The sequence below is a fragment of the Juglans regia genome, chromosome 6, assembly GCF_001411555.2.
Source record: "Juglans regia cultivar Chandler chromosome 6, Walnut 2.0, whole genome shotgun sequence".
Taxonomy (NCBI): Eukaryota; Viridiplantae; Streptophyta; class Magnoliopsida; order Fagales; family Juglandaceae; genus Juglans; species Juglans regia.
In genome coordinates, this window is record NC_049906.1 from 5,922,254 (window position 1) to 5,942,038 (window position 19,785).

General features: G+C 34.6%; 3 protein-coding genes across 4 annotated transcripts; all 3 read left to right on the top strand.

The window, feature by feature from the left end:
- Positions 1-311: 311 nt before the first annotated feature.
- Positions 312-5,045, top strand: LOC108980703 (protein DETOXIFICATION 27-like). The gene is made up of 8 exons (XM_018951705.2): positions 312-738; positions 828-1,369; positions 1,474-1,560; positions 1,719-1,775; positions 3,398-3,636; positions 3,984-4,102; positions 4,484-4,573; positions 4,686-5,045. Exons 1-8 carry the CDS (start codon positions 424-426, stop codon positions 4,764-4,766), a joined length of 1,530 nt encoding a protein of 509 aa, XP_018807250.1. The 5' UTR covers positions 312-423; the 3' UTR covers positions 4,767-5,045.
- Positions 5,046-8,740: 3,695 nt separating this feature from the next.
- LOC108980702 (uncharacterized mitochondrial protein AtMg00810-like) lies at positions 8,741-10,297 on the top strand. Its single transcript, XM_018951703.1, has 3 exons — positions 8,741-8,804; positions 8,996-10,119; positions 10,226-10,297. The coding sequence occupies exons 1-3, from the start codon at positions 8,741-8,743 to the stop codon at positions 10,295-10,297; spliced, it is 1,260 nt and encodes a 419-aa protein (XP_018807248.1).
- A 5,055-nt stretch (positions 10,298-15,352) lies between these two features.
- Positions 15,353-19,340, top strand: LOC108980704 (protein DETOXIFICATION 27-like). 2 transcript variants are annotated; one of them, XM_018951706.2, is made up of 8 exons: positions 15,353-15,735; positions 15,825-16,366; positions 16,468-16,554; positions 16,684-16,740; positions 17,412-17,650; positions 18,469-18,587; positions 18,876-18,965; positions 19,067-19,340. In XM_018951706.2, exons 1-8 carry the CDS (start codon positions 15,427-15,429, stop codon positions 19,139-19,141), a joined length of 1,518 nt encoding a protein of 505 aa, XP_018807251.1. In that variant the 5' UTR covers positions 15,353-15,426; the 3' UTR covers positions 19,142-19,340. The 2 variants fall into 2 exon arrangements, with proteins under 2 accessions (XP_018807251.1, XP_035546759.1); XM_035690866.1 differs by lacking the exon at positions 18,469-18,587 and having other exon boundaries at positions 15,375-15,735; positions 19,067-19,136.
- Positions 19,341-19,785: the final 445 nt, after the last annotated feature.

The window sequence follows — 19,785 nt, forward strand, 5'->3', positions numbered from 1 at the left end:
TATATTAACTAAAATAAATATTTTAAGTAATATAATAATGCTATATGATTTAATTTTTTTTAAGTAAATTTTATATTTATTATTATTTTTTTAAAATATTATATCTGTATACTACATGACTGTAAATATTATTATTTTTTAAATAAGAATAACTTTTTGTAAATAAAAATTCTATTTAAAGTCGGTATAAAATATATTTTTTATTTTATTGACACTTAATTTATAAAAAAAAAATTAAAATCTTTACTAATCATGTCATGATTTATGTCCACTAGTTTGACCACATATAGATAACCCGTCGGCAAAAGTACTCTAGTCTTCCGAGAAAATCTTTATATCTTACGCTCGAATCCACCGCCTAAAATAACCTACCCGTCTCTCGTTCTCCGGGGCTATTTGGAAGAAACCGCTCCCAATTCTCTCATGGGGAGTCTCGTCCGCAGAGATGATGACGTTGATATTAATCAACCTCTAGTACCGGAATCAACCTCACACCTTGGATCAAAAGCGTCAGCAACCGAAGAAGAAGATCAAGAAACGTCTAAACAACTTGCATCCAGGATCTGGATAGAAACCAGGAAGCTATGGAAAATCGTGGGTCCGGCCATCTTCAGCCGCGTTGTTTCCTACAGCATGAACGTTATCACCCAAGCCTTCGCCGGCCACCTTGGCGAAGTTGAACTCGCTGCCATTTCCATTGCCAACACCGTTATCGTCGGCTTCAATTTTGGCCTTCTGGTAATTGATAAAACTCGCCTTTGCAATTGTAGAATCTTGACTCTCTGTTTCATGTCTCTTAACATCGGTTTTGTGTTTTTGGGGATCAGTTGGGGATGGCAAGCGCATTAGAAACGCTTTGTGGGCAAGCATTTGGGGCCAAGCGGTACCGGATGCTGGGAATATATCTGCAACGGTCATGGATTGTGCTATTCCTCTGTTGTTTCCTGCTATTACCTTTATACATTTTCGCCTCCCCGATTCTGAAACTCCTAGGACAGCCCGACGACGTGGCGGAGTCGTCAGGGTTGGTGGCTTGTTGGCTAATTCCCTTGCACTTTAGCTTTGCGTTTCAGTTCCCATTGCAGAGATTCTTGCAGTCACAGCTCAAGAACATTGTGATTGCGTGGGTTTCTTTAGCTGGTCTACTTGTTAATGTGTTGATGAGTTGGCTCTTAATTTATGTATTCGATTTTGGGCTTGTGGGTGCTGCTGTTTCTTTGGATGTCTCGTGGTGGGTCTTGGTTTTTGGGTTGTATGGCTATACTGTGTGTGGTGGATGTCCTTTGACTTGGTCCGGATTCTCTATGGAAGCTTTTTCTGGACTTTGGGAGTTTCTCAAACTCTCAGCTGCTTCTGGAGTCATGCTTTGGTATCTTTCTCTATTAATTTAGAACTTATTTCCATACTTCCTTCGACATCCTCTCAGTTAATTTGCTTATATATGAGCTCATGTACTTCTTTTCGATTTTGCAGCTTGGAGAATTGGTACTACAGAATACTAATTCTAATGACTGGATTCTTGCAGAATGCTACTCTTGCTGTGGATGCCTTGTCTGTCTGGTATGTACGAGATTGATCTCTTACCATTCTTTCATCTCTTTTTTTTTTTTATCATATATATATATATATATATCTACAATTCTTCTTCCCTGTAAAGCACCATTTAATTTCGCAACTCCTTGTCCTTTCTGCTTGTTTGGATTCTATTTTATTTGCAGTATGACGATCAATGGATGGGAGCTAATGATTCCTTTGGCCTTCTTTGCCGGCACCGGGTACGGATTCAGAACACATGATTTCTTTCATGCTTGATCTAACTACTCGGAACTAGATTTGCTAACGAATAAATTATATATACATGGTCAACGTACAAGTTTGCTACGGACTTTCTTTAAAAAAGTGAATCCCATCGTGAAAATATATGCATTCGGACCTCATATATATATATATATATATATATATACACACCACCCTAATAAAAATTTGTACGACATTTTTACGAAAATATCGTACAAATTTTTATTAGGGTGGTATATATATACGATAAATATATTTTTGTAAAATAATATTATTTTTATAAAATATTTTATAAAATTATTTCTCATTTAACATAGTATTATAAAATATGTAATAAAAAATATTATATATAAATCATTTTCCTTAATTATATAGAACATCGATCTTGCCTCTACTGATAGCACTGTAAAGGATCAGCTCCAATGGGTGACTCAAACCTCCGGTCTTTACTCTTATCTACCATTCTTTTTGTCATATATATAATGACTTCAGCAGCATAACTCATACACGACAAATTAATATATGGTTGTTAGGAGGTAGGTAGACTAACAAGTAAAGGGGGAAAAAGTCAGATGTGACGTTATGTCCATATATTCATTTATGGCCGGAAAACGATAAATCTACGATTAGTTCGCCAATTATTTTATCATTCTACTTAAAATGAAAGGTGTATATATATATATATATATATATGTATGTATGTATGTATGTATATGTATATTTAATTGAATTTTTTTTTTAATAAAGTGACACAATTATTTTGATCGATTTAAAATAAATTGTAGAATGATTATAAACAAATTGTAGGTCATGTATTATTACCATTTTTATGTATCACTTCCTTAATTTTTGGCAATTTGGCTCTTATATGGCCAGTCTCCCGTTTATTAAGAGCAAGAGAATACAATGACATTCACACTATATTCTCTCTTTTAAAATTTGTAATTATTGGATGAAACATATTAATAAAATTCTAATTTTTTTTCCTTTATTTTTTTACTCTTTTTTTTTTTTATCAATTTTTCAATGATGATCCTAAAAATTTTCAACTCAACTATTATTATTGTCTAAAAATAATATCCGCCCCTCCAAATTTATAATTCTGGCTTCGTTCTAGTATACTGGTATTGGTTTAGCCAAATGTCAATTCATCTTCAAAATTTGAAGAAATAGAGATGGAATCATTTGCATTGGAGTAGACAAATACTAGTGGTGTCAACTATGAGCTACAATATTTCTAATTGTTTTTTCATATTTGAAGATGTACTATTCATCTTCAAAAGTAATATTTTATTCTAAAATGTCAGACCCAACTAGTTTAATATTTCACACGTTTTATTCTAAAAAATGTTTATTGGATACTTAGGTTGATGAAAAAAATTAGTTGAGAAATAATAATTTAAGTAAAAATGAAATTATTAATTAACATATAGTTAGTGTATGATTTTTTTTTAAAAATAATATTATATTATTATTTTGACTAATCCAATGTGGGGTTATGACTTGAATAGTTTTGGATTTTAAAAATATGTATTTACTAAATTTAGAGATGACTTTGATAACTAAATTTTAAAGATGAAGGTTTTCATGGAACATGCAGAGTACGGGTTGCCAATGAGCTTGGAGCTGGGAATGGTAAGGCAGCAAAATTTGCAACAATTGTCTCTGTGACACAGTCTTCTGTGATTGGCGTATTCTTCTGCGTGCTGATCATGATACTCCATAACAAGATCGCATATATATTCAGTTCCGACACTGATGTGCTCGAAGCAGTTGATAAGCTATCAATATTGTTAGCCGTCACCATTCTTCTTAACAGCGTTCAACCTGTTTTATCAGGTAGTCTCTACTTTCTTATTTATAAGAAGAATAAATATAGATAGAAGTTATTATTGAGAGTATCTATTTTTCATATATGATGTGGCATCATCTAGACCACACATCTCTTTAAGTGAGTTTTGGGAATAATCAATTATGAGTGCAAAGTGTGCACTGCTATAGTGACTTTTCTCTAACATTACTCTTTTCGAACTTTTTGATGATCTAGTACTTTTTTCTTGAATTTGTTTTAAGTGATTGTCGGGAAATCTCACCTCTGCGCATATATTTCTCTTTCATTATTAATGAAACTATCTTGTTTAGAAACAAAAATAAAAAAAAGTTGAAAATCTCTACACTATTGACAGGAGTGGCTGTTGGATCGGGATGGCAAGCAATGGTTGCATATATAAATCTAGGGTGCTACTACATAATTGGACTCCCACTTGGAATTCTAATGGGATTGGTCTTCAAGTTTGGAGTTATGGTATGCACAACTTCTCTTACTCCCTCTCTTGCAATGGAGATATGCTTAATCTACCAATAGCCCTGATCTGGCCATCATAGTTGTGGTCCAGACTCAACAGGACTCGATACCTATTCTATCCGACCCTATAAATAAATAGAATTATTTTATTCTCAAGCAGGTGTGTAGAGCACACCATTCATATCACTTAAATGATAAAATTTAATTTATAAGATTCAAATTTTAAAGTTTAAACTTTACTTAGTGTGCTTTATACAATCGCTTGAGAATATAAATTTTTAAATATATATAATATATATATTATACATGCAATTTTTTGAAAAAATAAATAATATTTGAAATATAACATAATCTCACATTTTACACGACTTAATGGGGCAGGGAATATGGGGTGGAATGGTTTTTGGAGGGACTGCCGTCCAAACATTGATTTTGGCTGTCATAACAATTCGATGCGATTGGGAAAAACAGGTATAACTTGAGATGCTTTCACTTTTTATACCCAATGTATATGAACATTATTATTATCATTAATATCTAGAAACTAACATGAACTTATTTCTGGTATCCCTGGATTTGGCAGGCTGAGATAGCCCAGCAGCGTGTAGCCAAATGGTCAAGTACTCCTAAACAAGAAGATGATCAAACCGAGGTCCAAAACTAAGATGATCTGTTTCATTGGATATTGGCACTTGTCGTTGAAAGAACCTCATGCGGATCTACATCTATCCTCTTTCTCCACCTTGTACTAATATATATTGTCCTGCTCATCCAGTTTTGGATGATTTAATTTTTTTTGGAGATGTTTTCTTTATATTAGGAAGCGGTTTTATATTAATCATATTGGAGATGAGTATATTCATGTATGAGAAATGTTTTAATCTAAAAAAAATCTCATAAAAATAAATGTAGATCAATTGCACATTCGATGCTTTTACTACAATTTTGATGGATTTGATGTTTTTGTTTTTGTTTTGGTTTTGTTTTTTCTTTCAGCCTGTCGCTGCTTGACAGTATCTTTGTCGAGAAATGTTCCAAGACGCTGGAATGGTTGGGGAATGAATGTTTCAAACCCTCAGGTTGGGAACGGCCAGACTCGCCTAAGCATGAGGTGATCCACCATATGCACTTTGAATAATTAGGAACGTGTAATGCTCGCCAAAGCAGGTGACCCACCATATGGCTGGGCATAAATTCAATAGTAATAGATCGCAGCAAATATCCCTGGGCACATAAAGCCGAAGAGAGAATAACTTCATGTGCATATACAGTCTCGGCTTCGCCCTCTGGGCCTCTGGCTTCTGTTCCAAACCAAACTGAACCATAAAAATAAATAAGCTGCTAGAAATGTTATTTTTAATTTTAAGTCTTATTATTTTAATCATGTTTTTAAATATAATATATGTTTAGTAAGTTTTTATTAAATAATTATATAATTATGTAAAATATTTTTCTTAGTTTTGATGATGATAAAAGTTTTCTTAAGAAAAAACTAATTTGTGTAAATTTAAGACGTACAAATTTTGTAAAAACTATTTAAACAAAATATGGACAATTATTTTATTTTATTTTATGTTTTTATTAAAGATACTATTTTTTAAATGTTTTTCCATGACTTAGCTAGACGTTTTTTTTTTAACGGATTTGTCAGAATTTATTAAAGTTCTCACTTATAGCGGAGGAAAACCTTGGATATAAGGATACTATCTTCAAAGAAAACACAAGTGGAAAACAAAGCTAACCAAACCCACATCTTAAGACACCCTCGTATAAGGCAGCCCCATCTTGTCCGTTTTGAGCAAACCTTTTAAGACGTGTGGAAGATCTACAGCTACGTCCCTCAGCTCCAAAGCGTGTCAAAAAATGTGCCGGCGCATTACCTTGTTTATAGACATGATAAATGATGTAGTTCAACCCTACCCCAATAGTCTTCAAAGTACTAAAGACCACATCTTAATCTTTTCACCCACTGAACAATAAGCATAGAATGCATCTCCAAATCTACATTGACCAAACCCAAATTTTTCACTAGATGTAAGCCATGTAGTAATCCCATGCCTTCTGCAAAAGTATTTGAACCATGCCCAATGTGTACCGCAAAGGCACTTATCAAGTCACCATTTGCATTTCTGATCACCCCTTCAGCACCCTCTCTCCTCGGTTTACCTAAAGAACTTCCATCCATATTCAGCATGAGCTTCCCCACCACAGGCTTTGTCCATTTAACAACCTGTACATGTTTACTCTTTGGCGTTTTAATAGGAATATGAAGGCTTTGGAGGAGCAGTTCATTTCGATGCATGAGGGAGGCACCTGCTTTTAATTTCTCCCCTACCTGACCAATCTAAACTTGTATAGATCTCCAAACCGAGGCACTTGATTTGTGTATCCCCTCCATGCGGCATGTACAGTACCAACGCAGCCAAAGCCTCCAGGTGATGATGAGTGGAATTAAACCTAACAACTGCCCCATCTGTGACCTTTTTGTAGCCTTTTGGAACCACAATGCAATAATATCTTGCCAGCCTCGTCTAGGAACATAGGGGATGCCCACAAGCATGCTAGCTTTTTCCCATATTTTCCTAGCAAGCTCACCCGCAGCCAATACATGATTTTGATCTTCATATCCTCCATGCATGCAACAATCACATTTAGAGACAAGTGGGATACCAAGATTTTTTACCTGATCATCTACACTTAGAGCATGATTAAAAGCTTTCAAAACCATAACTGAAATAATTTTTTGGTAAACAAGAGTGCCAAACCCAATTTGTCCATTGAAGCTTTGGAGATTTCACATGTACAATGTCCCAAGCACTTTTAGTGGTAAAAGCTCCATTAAAGTTGCCTTTCCACAACAAAATATCCCCTCATTCTCTTGCTCTACCAAGGGTTCAGAGGACGACCTCCGCTTGCTCCACACCCAATAAGCTTTGAAGAAGGTCAATATCCCAAGCATTTTCTAATTTAAGATCTTTCACTCTAATGTTTTGAAGGTTCGTGATGGGTAGACTCACAAAAGGGGCCATCCTCTAACCAACAATCCCTCCAAAAAGAAGAAAGAGAAAATCTATTCAGCCTCCTCTATTTTATCTACACTGCATGAATCGCGTGTTAATTCTTTTTCCTTTCTTTAAAAATTCCGTGCGCTCATCTTCACAACTTGCACAACCTACACAACCTGGCTCTCATCGTCACACTACGAGTAATGTCCGTGCATGTGATTTCATAACAAGTAATGCCCAGCTCTGCGCCTGGCGCGTACATGCAAAGTTTTGAATATCATATCAGAGGTCATACTGGTCAAGGCATTGGAACGAAATATTTCGGTACCGATACCGTTTCGTATACCGTTTTGGATTAGTTTATACCTGGATAAATTATATATATACAAGCATTAACTGTATTCCAAAATAACAACAAAATAAGTCATAAACTCAATACTTCTCAATACAAGTCTAAAGTTTTAAGTTACAACTAACATAAGTTCCTAAATTTTAAGTTATAACAAACATCATATCAAAAAATAAATAAAAAAGTTACAACAAACATACTTGTAAAACTAAATAAGTTTTTAATCTAACCATTAAAATAAAATCACTCATCCTCATAAAAAAGACAATAAGGATAAGAATTCGACATGTTAATCAAAATATTTTCATCAATGTCATGACCGTCATCAACATCAACACCAACATTATCATCGTCTTCCTCATTTAGTGAGGCTAATGGCTTCTCAATACTTGCCCAATCCAAATCTTCTTCATCAAGAAGCTCGGATTCTTCACCTACCAATTCTTTCATCAAGTCAATGTTTTCAATATTAATTGGATCTAAAGCTTCTCTTCCATTTCTTATGCTTCAGTCAAAGTAAAATAAAATATAAGTGAAAATGTTATATATTTTTTAACAGTAAAAAACATTAGTATTAAAAAAACTTACCTCTCGTAGTTTCAAGTTATAATGAACAAATATTAAGTCATTCAAACGTTCATGCACTAATTTATTTCTTTTATTCGAATGAATAAAATCAAATGTGCTCCAGTTTCTCTCACATCCAGTTGCACTATAACATTGACTTAGTACTCGAACAACAAACGTTTAAAACATTGGCACCTCGCAATCAAATTGGGTCCACCATGCAACTATAACAATAATGCAATTATAAATTATTAATTAAATGTAAGTAAAAATAAAATAATATAAAATTTAAAGTACAAAGGCACACTATTTAACAAATGATATTGATAAATGATAATACCTAAATCAATCTTATCATGCTGGCAGATTGCTAAAGAATGTCCAAACTCACATATTGTATTCTTATACAAGTCAAGTTCTGCAATGATTTTGTTTTGATTATCAGGATCAAGTTCCATCTTCATAAAACAGCTGTTGAAGTCTCTTACAACATCATTTTTATTTTTAAAGTTGGGGCTATAGTAAATTCTCACTCATCCCATCAAATTGTTGGACCAGAAGCTATTGCCTTCCTTAGGTACTTTCTTCCCCATTGCGCACACACTATCTTATAATACATTTTCTCATCCATATCAAGCATTTTCTACTACCATTTCCACTCACATTGAACCCCAGACATATAAACAAGCCATTAAAGACCCGGGTTGGTGTCAAGCTATGGATACTGAGTTGGTTGCTTTGGAGGCTAATCAGACGTGGGAAGTTACTGATTTACCACCTGGTAAGTGCCTATTGACTTTAAGTATGTTTATAAAATTAAATACAACTCTGATGGGACTGTTGAGAGATTAAAGGCTCGGTTAGTAGCAAAAGGCTACACTCAACTTGAGGGGGTGGATTATCAAGAGACTTTTTCTCCCGTTGCCAAATTGGTAACCGTGAGGTGTCTCTTGACCATTGCATCCATCAAAGGCAGGCATTTACATCAATTTGATGTAAATAATGCATTTTTGCATGGGGACTTAAATGAAGACATTTGCATGAACAAACCTCCCGGCTACAAGAAAGGATCACCTACTCAAGTTTGTAAATTACTTAAGAGTTTGTATGAGCTCAAACAAGCATCAAGGCAGTGGTATTCTAAATTTTCCACTTCCTTACTTGAATCTGGTTTTTCTCAATCCAAGGCTGATTATAGCTTTTTCAATAAAGAGACACAAGGTTGTTTTCTAGCTCTACTCGTGTATGTTGATGATATCATTATGGCAAGTAATGATCTAAATTCTATAAATGCCTTGAAAACTTTTATGCATAGCAAGTTTAAAATAAAGGATCTTGGCTCCTTAATGTATTTTCTTGGTATAGAAGTTGCAAGATCATCTAAAGGCATTCATTTGTGCCAAAGGAAATACACTTTGGACATTTTGGTAGATTCGGGTACTTTGGGCAGCAAACCAACTAAAGTTTCTATGGATCAAAATCTCAAGCTCACTAAGTCCACAGGAACCCCTTTACCAGATCCTAGTGTCTACAGAAGGTTAATTGGTCGACTTTTGTATCTCACCATATCTCGGCTTGATATTTGTTATAGTATCCAGACCTTAAGCCAATTCATGGCTACCCCCACTGATGCACATTTGTTGGCAGCTCAAAAAGTTCTTAGGTACCTCAAGGGTGCTCCTGGACAGGGCCTTCTTCTCTCTAATTCTTCTTCATTTCAGCTTGACGCCTATTGTGATTCGGATTGGGCATCATGTCTAGATACTAGGAGATCTGTGACTGGGTATTGCATATTTCTTGGCTCTTCTTTGATCTCTTGGAAGTCCAAGAAACAATCAGTTGTTTCCCGTTCATCAGCTGAGGCAGAGTATCGTTCAATGGCAACCACCTGCTCTGAGTTAACTTGGCTGAGGTTCATTTTATCTGCACTCCAAGTTTCACATCCTCAAGTTGCCTTACTTCATTGTGATAACCAAGCTGCCTTTCACATAGTTGCCAACCTTGTCTTCCACGAGAGAACCAAACACATCGAGCTTGACTGCCACTTAATTCGAAATAAGATCCAAGAGGGCAGTATTTGTACCTGCCATATTCTAGTTCTCATCAGCTAGCTGACATCCTCACCAAGGCTTTGCCTTCGACAGTCCTCAACCACCACTTATCCAAGATGAGAGTTGTAAACCTTTACACTCCATCTTGCAGGGGGTATTGGAGAATGATCTACAGCAGTCCATAAAGAAGGGAAAGGAGATACTCGTCAATGAGGAAGAATGAAATTTCTGTTTGCATTTTGTCTTTTCCTTTTTTTGCTGAGTTGTATAAAAAGGGCTGTAACGCCCCGTCCTTGAGAGTTCGGAGAGTTAACTCATATTACCTGATAATCAACCCCAACATTGCTAATACTCTTCCAAAAGCTTCAAATCAAACGTAAATACTTTAAATTTAATTAACCACACATACTCGTATATAAAATCCTCAATACAATAACCTCAAAAATTACCAACTTCTGTACATGTCACTTAGGGTACGTTTGGGTAGTGAGAAGTGTTGAGAAGTGTTGAAAATATTTGTGAATATTTATGAGTAGAAATTGGAGTGAGTTTGTGGGTCTCATTGAGAGTATTTTGAGTTGTTTGGATGTGTGAAGTATGTTGAGTTGTTGACTTTTGAGTAAATAGTTGAAAAATGTATGGGTCCCATAAATATTATAGTGATTTTATTTTTAGTAATAAATATTATAATGATTTTATTATAGTGATTTTTTAATATTAATAAATATTGTAGTGATTTTATTTTACTTTTATAGATAATAATAATAAATATGATAATGATTTTATTTTTAATTTATATATTATAGTGATAAATATTATAATGATTTTATTTATATATATATATAATAGTGATAAATATTATAGTAATGTTATTTTTTATTTATATATTATAGTGATTTTATTTTTAATTTATATATAATAGTGATAAATATTATAGTATTTTATTTTTTATTTATATATAATAGTGATTTTATTTTTATTTATATATTTTAGTGATTTTATTTTTTATTTATATATTATAAATATTATAATGATTTTATTTTTTATTTATATATTATAGTGATTTTATTTTTTATTTTTTATTTATATATTATAGTGATTTTATTTTTTATTTATATATTATAGTTATTTTATTATATGATTTTATTTTTTATTTATATATTATAGTGATTTTATTTTTTATTTATATATTATAGCGATTTTATTTTTTATTTATATATTATAATGATTTTATTTTTTATTTATATTTAATAGTGATAAATATTATAGTGATTTTATTTTTTATTTATATATAATAGTAATAAGTATTATAAAATGTTTGTGAATAGTTATGAGTAGAGATTGAAGTGGGTTTGTGGATCCTATTGAGAGTATTTTAAGTTATTTGGCATGTGAAATATTTTCAAAAGAACGAAAATACTTGAAAAGTGTTGAGAGTAGTTTGGTACCGAAACATACCCTTGAACTCACATTTCAACAATATAATTATCAAAAATCACCAATACTCATCGAAAACTTTCTATTTTTAATCCACTATTCTTAAGTCATCTCACACAATTCTTCATAGTCTTGATCCTCAGCTGAAATATCCAAAAATCATCTGAAAATATTGGAGATAAGAGAGGGGCGAGTTATCAACAACTCAGTAAGCAGAGAACATATATTAGTATGCAAACATGAGCATTTACAGATTTCAGAATGCAGAACAAAACACTTTTTATTTTCAGAATGCAGAGTCAGAACATGTTATCAAAAATATTAGAGCGAAAGTTTCAGAAAATATTCTTATTCAAAGTCTTTTGGCATAGCATAACTGACTACCATCATACCAGAACATCATATCACATCAGATGCCATGTTTAACCCCCGTGGTAGGGTTGTGCAAACCCCGGTAGCTAACCGAGCAGAAACAGAATGTGAATCTTCCCCTTATTTATTCTCGGAGCCCCGAGTGTGCATACAGGAAAGACCACCAGAAAACCACTTTGTTTCCAAAGTGGGTGCACCAGAACCAAAACAGTTGGTACCAACCCAAACAGAAGCCATTATTAGCACCCGTGGTAGGTCAAATAGGTCACAATCCACAAACCACATCCCGATTCAGAATGTCATGCCAAAAGTTTTCAGAAATTACATCATATCAGAGTACAAAACATCTTCAGAACAGAACAAATTTTTTAGAAATCATATCATATCAGAGTACAAAACATCTTTAGAAAAGAACAAAATCAGATCATAAAACATAATTTTATGCACAAACTTTCATATTCGCTCTCTTTTGCACAGTTCAGAAGCAAAATGCAAAATAGCTCATGTCTACACCAGTCATGACAAAAATACTTTATTCTTATATATAATTTCATGAGTCATGGAGAACGAATAATTGTGGTTGTTTCAAATTTCTTTTCATAACAAAACATGCATATTTTTCCAAAAAGCAACCTTAGTCCATTTTATTTATTTTTATGCAAAGTCTAACATAGGAACCCCGTTTACCTGGATGACTTAGCTTTTCAGAATAAAATGTCGAGTTGACTATAAATCGTCACCTATAAAACTAATCACGTAATTTTCGTAAGTTTTCAATTAATCACGGATTTCGATATTAAAGCCTAAGCTTCTTAAATAACCTATTTTAATTCCTCAAAACTTAAAACCCTCATAATCCCAAAATATATCATCACTTCCTAAAAAATCACCAATATCCACGTTGGAAATAGCCAACAAATCTCATAGCATAAACCAATCACACAAACAACTCCATCATCCAATCCAATTGACCCCCTACTCCTCGGACTCAGTTCGGCACAACCAACTAATTAACAGTAAATATGAGTTAGTGCGAAAATATATTTAAATCTCAAAAGTTCTTTAGGAAAATACTTATAATGTTATAATATAATTTTTGAAAGATCACGGAGGTGCTAGAAGTGGCGGCATAGCAACGGAATAGTGCAAAATGCACTATGACAGTGGGTCTTAAAAACCTACTTTTGAACGGAGACAAACTAAGACCCGAGATTGATAGGGAAGAGTTTAGGGATGTCGGTGAAGCTAGTGGTGGTGGTTGGCCGTGGGTGGTGGCGTAGAGGGCGGTTTAAGGCCAAAATGTTTAAAACGGAAATGTTGGTGGTGGGGCTTCACCGGTGGCAGATCGGAGCTGGGGTTGAGTGTATTGGGTTGCTAGGAGGTCGATGATGAAGTGGTGAAGAAATGGTGCCCGGTGGTGGCGCGACGGCGGCGCGCGAGCACAAGGAATGCCGTGGCTTAGTGTTGCGCGTGGGGGCAAATGGCGACGCGGGAGGAGCTGAGATTGGAGGGAGGTGGTTGCCGGAGGGTGGGGAAGGCCGTGGGTTGGGGCGGTGTCGCCGGACGGAGGCGCACGACTGTGGGCTGGGAGAGGAAGGAAAATGCATGGGGAGAGGGAGATAGAGACGTCGTGCGCGGGAGGAAGCAGTGGTTCTGGAAGAAAAAGAAAGAAAAAGAAAGAAGAAAAAGAGGAAAGAGAAAAAGAAAGAGGAAAAAGAAAAAATAGAGGAAAATGAATGAGATCTAATTTTCACAACTTTGGTCACAAAATTGATCCGACGAAAATTATTTCAAAACAACAGTTTAAATAAAATTAATTTAAACATAGTGGCTAAGTAACATAAAATAATTAAATCCAACAATATAATAATTTTAAAACCCACAAACAACTAATTTAAATTAAGAGAAATTTAAATGTAAAATAATAATTAATATTAATAAATCATAACAAAATAATTTTTACGATTTAAAAAAATTATAAAATAAACCAACAAAAAATTTAATAAATTTTAAAACAAAAAATTAATATTTAAATTAATTAAAATAATCATTCTATTTAAAATCACAAGGACATCAGAGTCTTTACAGTAATGGTAGGTTGTTAGCAGATTCTTTGGCAATTGTATTGTATAAAGCAACACGAATTGTAACTTTTCCTTTTTGATATAAGACAAACTACAAAACTTTTTCTCTATTTTCTGGGTTCTTCCCCCTTGAGCTTCTTCTCCATTTTACTTTCTTACACAAAGGTAACATGAGATTTCGTAGGAAGTCTTCATGGTAAAAATTAGGAGGCAGAACCGGCAAAACAATCCAAACAGGGACAACTGGCGGCTCCTCTTCCTCCTTGAAATCAATAGACCAGTAGAAAACCCTGTAAGGAAAACCCACTATATCACAAGTCTCCTTTGAAAAGGCCTCCATGAAATCCGCTTCATTCGAGAACCATACGAAAATGTGTCTGTGCTTACGCATAGACGAAACCACAGGTTGGCTTTGTTAACCCCAACGACAGCGAATCAAAGCCCGAATAGCATCTAAGGTTGGTCTTTGTTTAAGGAATTTCAAAACTAGTGAGAACTGGAATGGGGCTGCCGATTTTTGGATTTCCTCTTTGGTAAACATGACACAGATTTCTCCTTCGAAGAGTTTCGGAGGTCTGATTGGTATCTTTACCTCAGTTATAGGCTGGGGGGATGGAGACAGCATGTCGGCAAAAGATTTGATACATGAGGCAGTCGCCAAGGCACCGTGAAGGGTCCCAATGGGTTTGTAAAACCCATTTTTATGTAAAATTTGAAGACAAACTACCTCCAACATATTATGTATTTTCAAATCTATTTTCTATTTTATTAGAGTGGTCACATGTAACGTGAACTGTATATAAATACAAAAATATTTTATTTTTTATTTTATGTACTATATCTCTCACAATAGTTTCTCTTTTTTTATATATATTTTTTAACAAATTATTAAATAATATAATATTTAAATGATGTAAAAAATAAATAAATAAATTGATAAATGCTATATTATAAAAATTAGGATATAAAATAAAAAAAAATGAATTTTAATAATGTATTTTAAAAAATATGATACGTAACCATTCGAAGTGGTCCAAAAATCTTAGCTAGACATGTACCCAGCAAAAGGAAGAAAGCTTCAGAACGGACTGCGTGGTGCAAATGGGATGTGGGATGTTAGCTCAATAGGTTGACCCAGCAAAAGTCAAGTCCCGTTTATAGGCAGCGTGATCTAGAGCTACTCTGTTTTTTTTTATATATAGGGGAAGGTAGGGTATAAAATCAAGTCCCGTTTATGGGCAAGATCATCGTGATCTATTTTTAAAAGTTTCTATTGTATATTTGGATCTTCAACATCACACCGAAAGTCGAGCTTCTAGTCTTCCGAGAAAATTTTTATATTGGAAAATGTTTATATATTACGCTCACTTCTCTAGAAGTCCCCTGCCTCAGTTAACATATTGCCTATCCGTCTCTCGTTCTCCTGGGTCATTTGGAAAGAACTGCTCCCAATTCTCTCATGGGGAGCCTCGTCCGCAGAGATGATGATGAGGATATTAATCGACCTCTAGTACCGGAATCCTCCTCACACTTTGGATCAGAAGCAGCACACGTAGAAGAAGATCAAGAAAAGAATGAACTTGCATCAAGGATTTGGATAGAAACCAAGAAGCTATGGAAAGTCGTGGGTCCTGCCATCTTCAGCCGCGTTGTTTCCTACAGCATGAACGTTATCACCCTCGCCTTCGCCGGCCACCTTGGTGAAGTTGAACTCGCTGCCATTTCCATTGCCAACACTGTCGTCGTCGGCTTCAATTTTGGCCTCCTGGTAATCGATAAAACTCGTCTTTGCAATTGTAGAATCTTGACTCTCTCTGTCATGTCTCTTAACATTGGTTTTGTGTTTTTGGGGATCAGTTGGGGATGGCAAGCGCATTAGAAACGCTTTGTGGGCAAGCATTTGGGGCCAAGAGGTACCGGATGCTGGGAATATACCTGCAAAGGTCATGGATTATGCTCTTCCTCTGTTGTTTCCTGCTATTGCCTGTTTACATTTTCGCCAGCCCGATTCTGAAACTCCTAGGACAGTCCGACGATGTGGCGGAGTCGTCAGGTCTGGTAGCATGTTGGCTAATACCCTTGCACTTTAGCCTTGCGTTTATTTTCCCAATGTCTAGATTCTTGCAGTCACAACTCAAGAACATGGTGATTGCGTGGGTTTCTTTTGCGGCTCTACTTGTTAATGTGTTGACGAGTTGGCTCTTAGTATATGTGTTCGATTTTGGGCTTGTGGGTGCGGCTGTTTCTTTGGATATCTCCTGGTGGGTGATTGCTTTTGGGTTGTATGGTTATATTGTTTGTGGTGGGTGTCCCTTGACTTGGTCCGGATTCTCAATGGAAGCCTTTTCTGGACTTTGGGAGTTCCTCAAACTCTCAGCTGCTTCTGGAGTCATGCTTTGGTATTTTTCTCCGTTTAGACAGTTTCAATCATTTATTTGACTCTCCTTTCATTTAATTTTGGCTTGTTTGTTTGTGAGGATGTTTTTTGGCGATTTTGCAGCTTAGAGACTTGGTACTATAGAATACTGATTCTAATGACAGGGTACTTGCAGAATGCCACTCTTGCTGTGGATGCCTTGTCAGTCTGGTACGTATGACATTCTCTTACCGTTGTTTGTCTCTTTTTGTTGTAAATGTACAAATGCTCCTAACGTGAAAAATACCGCATTTTTGTAACTCCTTTCCCTCTTTGATTTGTTTGTATTCCATTTTGCAGCATGTCGATCAATGGGTGGGAGATGATGATTCCTTTGGGCTTCTTTGCCGGTACCGGGTACGATCTAATAACACCTTTCTTTGGTCCTCATTGCTCAGCAAGGCTATGTTTGGAACACAAACTCACATCAATCCATCTCAAATCATTCATTGATAAGACTTATTATTTTTTCAACTTTTTATAAAAAATTTAAATCTAATCAACTACTTCATACATTTAAACACATCTCAACCTATTTACATTCAAATACATCTTAATAGGATTCACAAAATATTACTATTTATATATCAATTTAGATAATCTGAGCTCATCTCAAAAATATCCTAAGTCGTGTGTATAGAACAATCAACACAACAACTTCAATAATGACTCAAACCTCCGGTCGTTCCTCTGACCTACCATTTGCTATATAAAATTATATATATATATATAAAATTATATTTACAGTCGTGAAGTGTGCAAGTGCCTATAATCTTTTTGAAAAAATGAATAAATATGAGATCTACAAAAAAAATAAAAATAAAATAAAGTGTGTTGCATTACTCTTATATGATTAAAGTAATGGGACAAGTAAGTATTATGGAGTCTAGTAAAGGGAAAGGGAAAAAAATGCACATGTAATGGTGAGTGAAAATTGTTAATTAGAGGCGAAACTTTTCAAATACATTTTAGTTCATTCATGCACGGTTTGGTAGTCATACTAATTACACTTATCATGGAAATTGCAGAGTTAGGGTTGCCAATGAGCTTGGAGCTGGGAATGGTAAGGCAGCAAAATTTGCAACGATTGTCTCTGTGACACAGTCATCTGTGATTGGTATCTTTTTCTGTGTGCTAATCATGATACTCCATGACAAGATCGCATACATATTCAGTTCCGAGACCGATGTGCTTGAAGCAGTCGATAAGCTATCATTATTGTTAGCTGTTACCATTCTCCTTAACAGCGTTCAACCTATTTTATCAGGTAGTCTCTAATTCTTTATTAAAAGTAATAATAGATAGTTTTGGAAACAACAGCAATACATGCACGGACAAATCGATGGAGAAACAAGATGGGTGCAATTTCATTATACTGTTAATGTACTGTTCATATGAAAATCCTCTGTCTTATCTTTCCGTGCGACTTGTCGGTAGCTTTTATCGTTTCTATTTTGGAAATCACTTACCATTTATGTGTTCGTTTTGAGGACAACCATGAACATGAAATGTGTTATAGCTTTTTAACCTATATAGCTGTACCAATTGAAGCCGATTATCCATATTCATCAAGTGCCAACATGAATCAAATCCCATGTTCGTCTGGTGTTTTTGGCTCATCTAGACCTCGATCTTGAAAAAACTTATGACCCAAGGCACTAATCGTTTCTCGTTGAAATTTATTGTAAATGTGTACTTTGACAACTTCCAAGCAACTCAAGCTGTGGGTTGCTAACAATTGACATTACAACAGCTAATTACGGACCGGCCAATATTTTGGTGCTATTTCACGATTTGTTTGTCAAGAAGAAATTTTTTTTTCATCAATCACTATTCACTACTCCACACCTCACACCTACATCCACACCTTATGAAAAACATCTTATACTCTATGAAAAACACCAATACACCCTATGAAAAAGTTATAAATATGGAATGTGAGAGTAAATAATTACTGATGCATAATAAATCCCTTGTCGAGAAACCCCACTCTCTCCCCGGCTCCTTATGTATTTCTCTGTTATTTTTAAGGAAATTATCTTGTTTATAAAAAAAAAAAATTGAAAATCTCTACACTATTGACAGGAGTGGCTGTTGGATCGGGGTGGCAGGCAATAGTAGCATATATAAATCTGGGTTGCTACTACATAATTGGGCTCCCACTTGGAATTCTAATGGGATGGGTCTTCAACTTTGGAGTTATGGTATGCATGTTACAATAGATGTAGGCCTAATGCTCTCTCGTTCGGACTCTGCATGGTTGCTCAATACTCCTCTCTCTCTCTCTCTCTCTCTCTCTCTCTATATATATATATATATATATATATAATTATTTTCATCTGCTAGGTTTGTAATATTAGATATTTATTTTTTGATTGGCACTGAGTGTTCAAGAACTATATATATATGTTCCGACTACACAAACCCTTGTCAAGACCTTAAAAATTAAGGTATAAGTTAAAATAATTTTGCCTTTTGACTGCATTGGGCAGGGTATATGGGGTGGAATGATTTTTGGTGGGACTGCAGTCCAAACAGTGATTTTGGCTACCATAACAGTACGATCCGATTGGGAAAAACAGGTAAAGATGCTTTCACTTTTTATTCCAATTATGAACATTATTATTATTATTATTATCTAGAAACTAACATGAACTCGTTTCTCTTATCCCTGGATTTGCAGGCTGAGATAGCCCAGCAGCGTGTAAACAAATGGAGTCCCAAACAAGAAGATCATCAATCCGAGGTCCAAAACTAACATTATCTGTTTCAATGGTTTTTGGCACTTGTCAAAAGAATCTGCGGATCTATCCTCTTTCTCGTTCGTTCTACTAAATATATTATTTTATTTAGTCAATGTTTTAAATTCGGATATCCGGATTATCCCACTAGTAAAAGACAATCATACCCATGCAATACACACACATTTATTTTAGAATGATTGTTCTGTTTAATTATCTAATGGCGTGTCATATCATGCCGCGTATGTCTAGAGAATTTTTAATTTTTTTATGTTTTGTTATGTTTGTATTTATGGTATATATATATGTGTATATATATATATATACAATGCGATACTTACAATTCCGTTTGTGTCTAAATAGGATATTAAGAGATCCAAACATATAAAAGATTTTCAACTTTTCATTTTCAAATCCGTAAGTACCATTGTTTTATATTATATTTTTTTTTGCTGCTTTTCGTTTGTAATTTTTTGTGGGGACTTACTTTGAAGAAAAAATTAATTTTGGCAGATATTTTATTTTGGGACTTTGACATGTGATATGGATCTATGGTTTTTATAAGTTCATTTTTCATGGCATTCTTCATTTATTGTGTTATTTTGTTATGTTCAATTCCATGTTGCTTTAGAATGTAAATAGTTAGATCATATTATGTATT

Excerpts from the sequence above, each read along its gene's own strand:
- LOC108980703 (XM_018951705.2), top strand. The coding sequence starts at position 424 with ATGGGGAGTCTCGTCCGCAGAGATGATGACGTTGATATTAATCAACCT. Across the intron at positions 1,370-1,473 it reads GCTTCTGGAGTCATGCTTTG|CTTGGAGAATTGGTACTACA; the intron begins GTATCTTTCTCT and ends TCGATTTTGCAG. Across the intron at positions 4,574-4,685 it reads GATGCGATTGGGAAAAACAG|GCTGAGATAGCCCAGCAGCG; the intron begins GTATAACTTGAG and ends TGGATTTGGCAG.
- LOC108980702 (XM_018951703.1), top strand. The coding sequence starts at position 8,741 with ATGGATACTGAGTTGGTTGCTTTGGAGGCTAATCAGACGTGGGAAGTT. Across the intron at positions 8,805-8,995 it reads AGTTACTGATTTACCACCTG|GCAGGCATTTACATCAATTT; the intron begins GTAAGTGCCTAT and ends CATCCATCAAAG. Across the intron at positions 10,120-10,225 it reads TTTGTACCTGCCATATTCTA|GGGGTATTGGAGAATGATCT; the intron begins GTTCTCATCAGC and ends TCCATCTTGCAG.
- LOC108980704 (XM_018951706.2), top strand. The coding sequence starts at position 15,427 with ATGGGGAGCCTCGTCCGCAGAGATGATGATGAGGATATTAATCGACCT. Across the intron at positions 15,736-15,824 it reads GCTTCAATTTTGGCCTCCTG|TTGGGGATGGCAAGCGCATT; the intron begins GTAATCGATAAA and ends TTTGGGGATCAG. Across the intron at positions 18,966-19,066 it reads GATCCGATTGGGAAAAACAG|GCTGAGATAGCCCAGCAGCG; the intron begins GTAAAGATGCTT and ends CTGGATTTGCAG.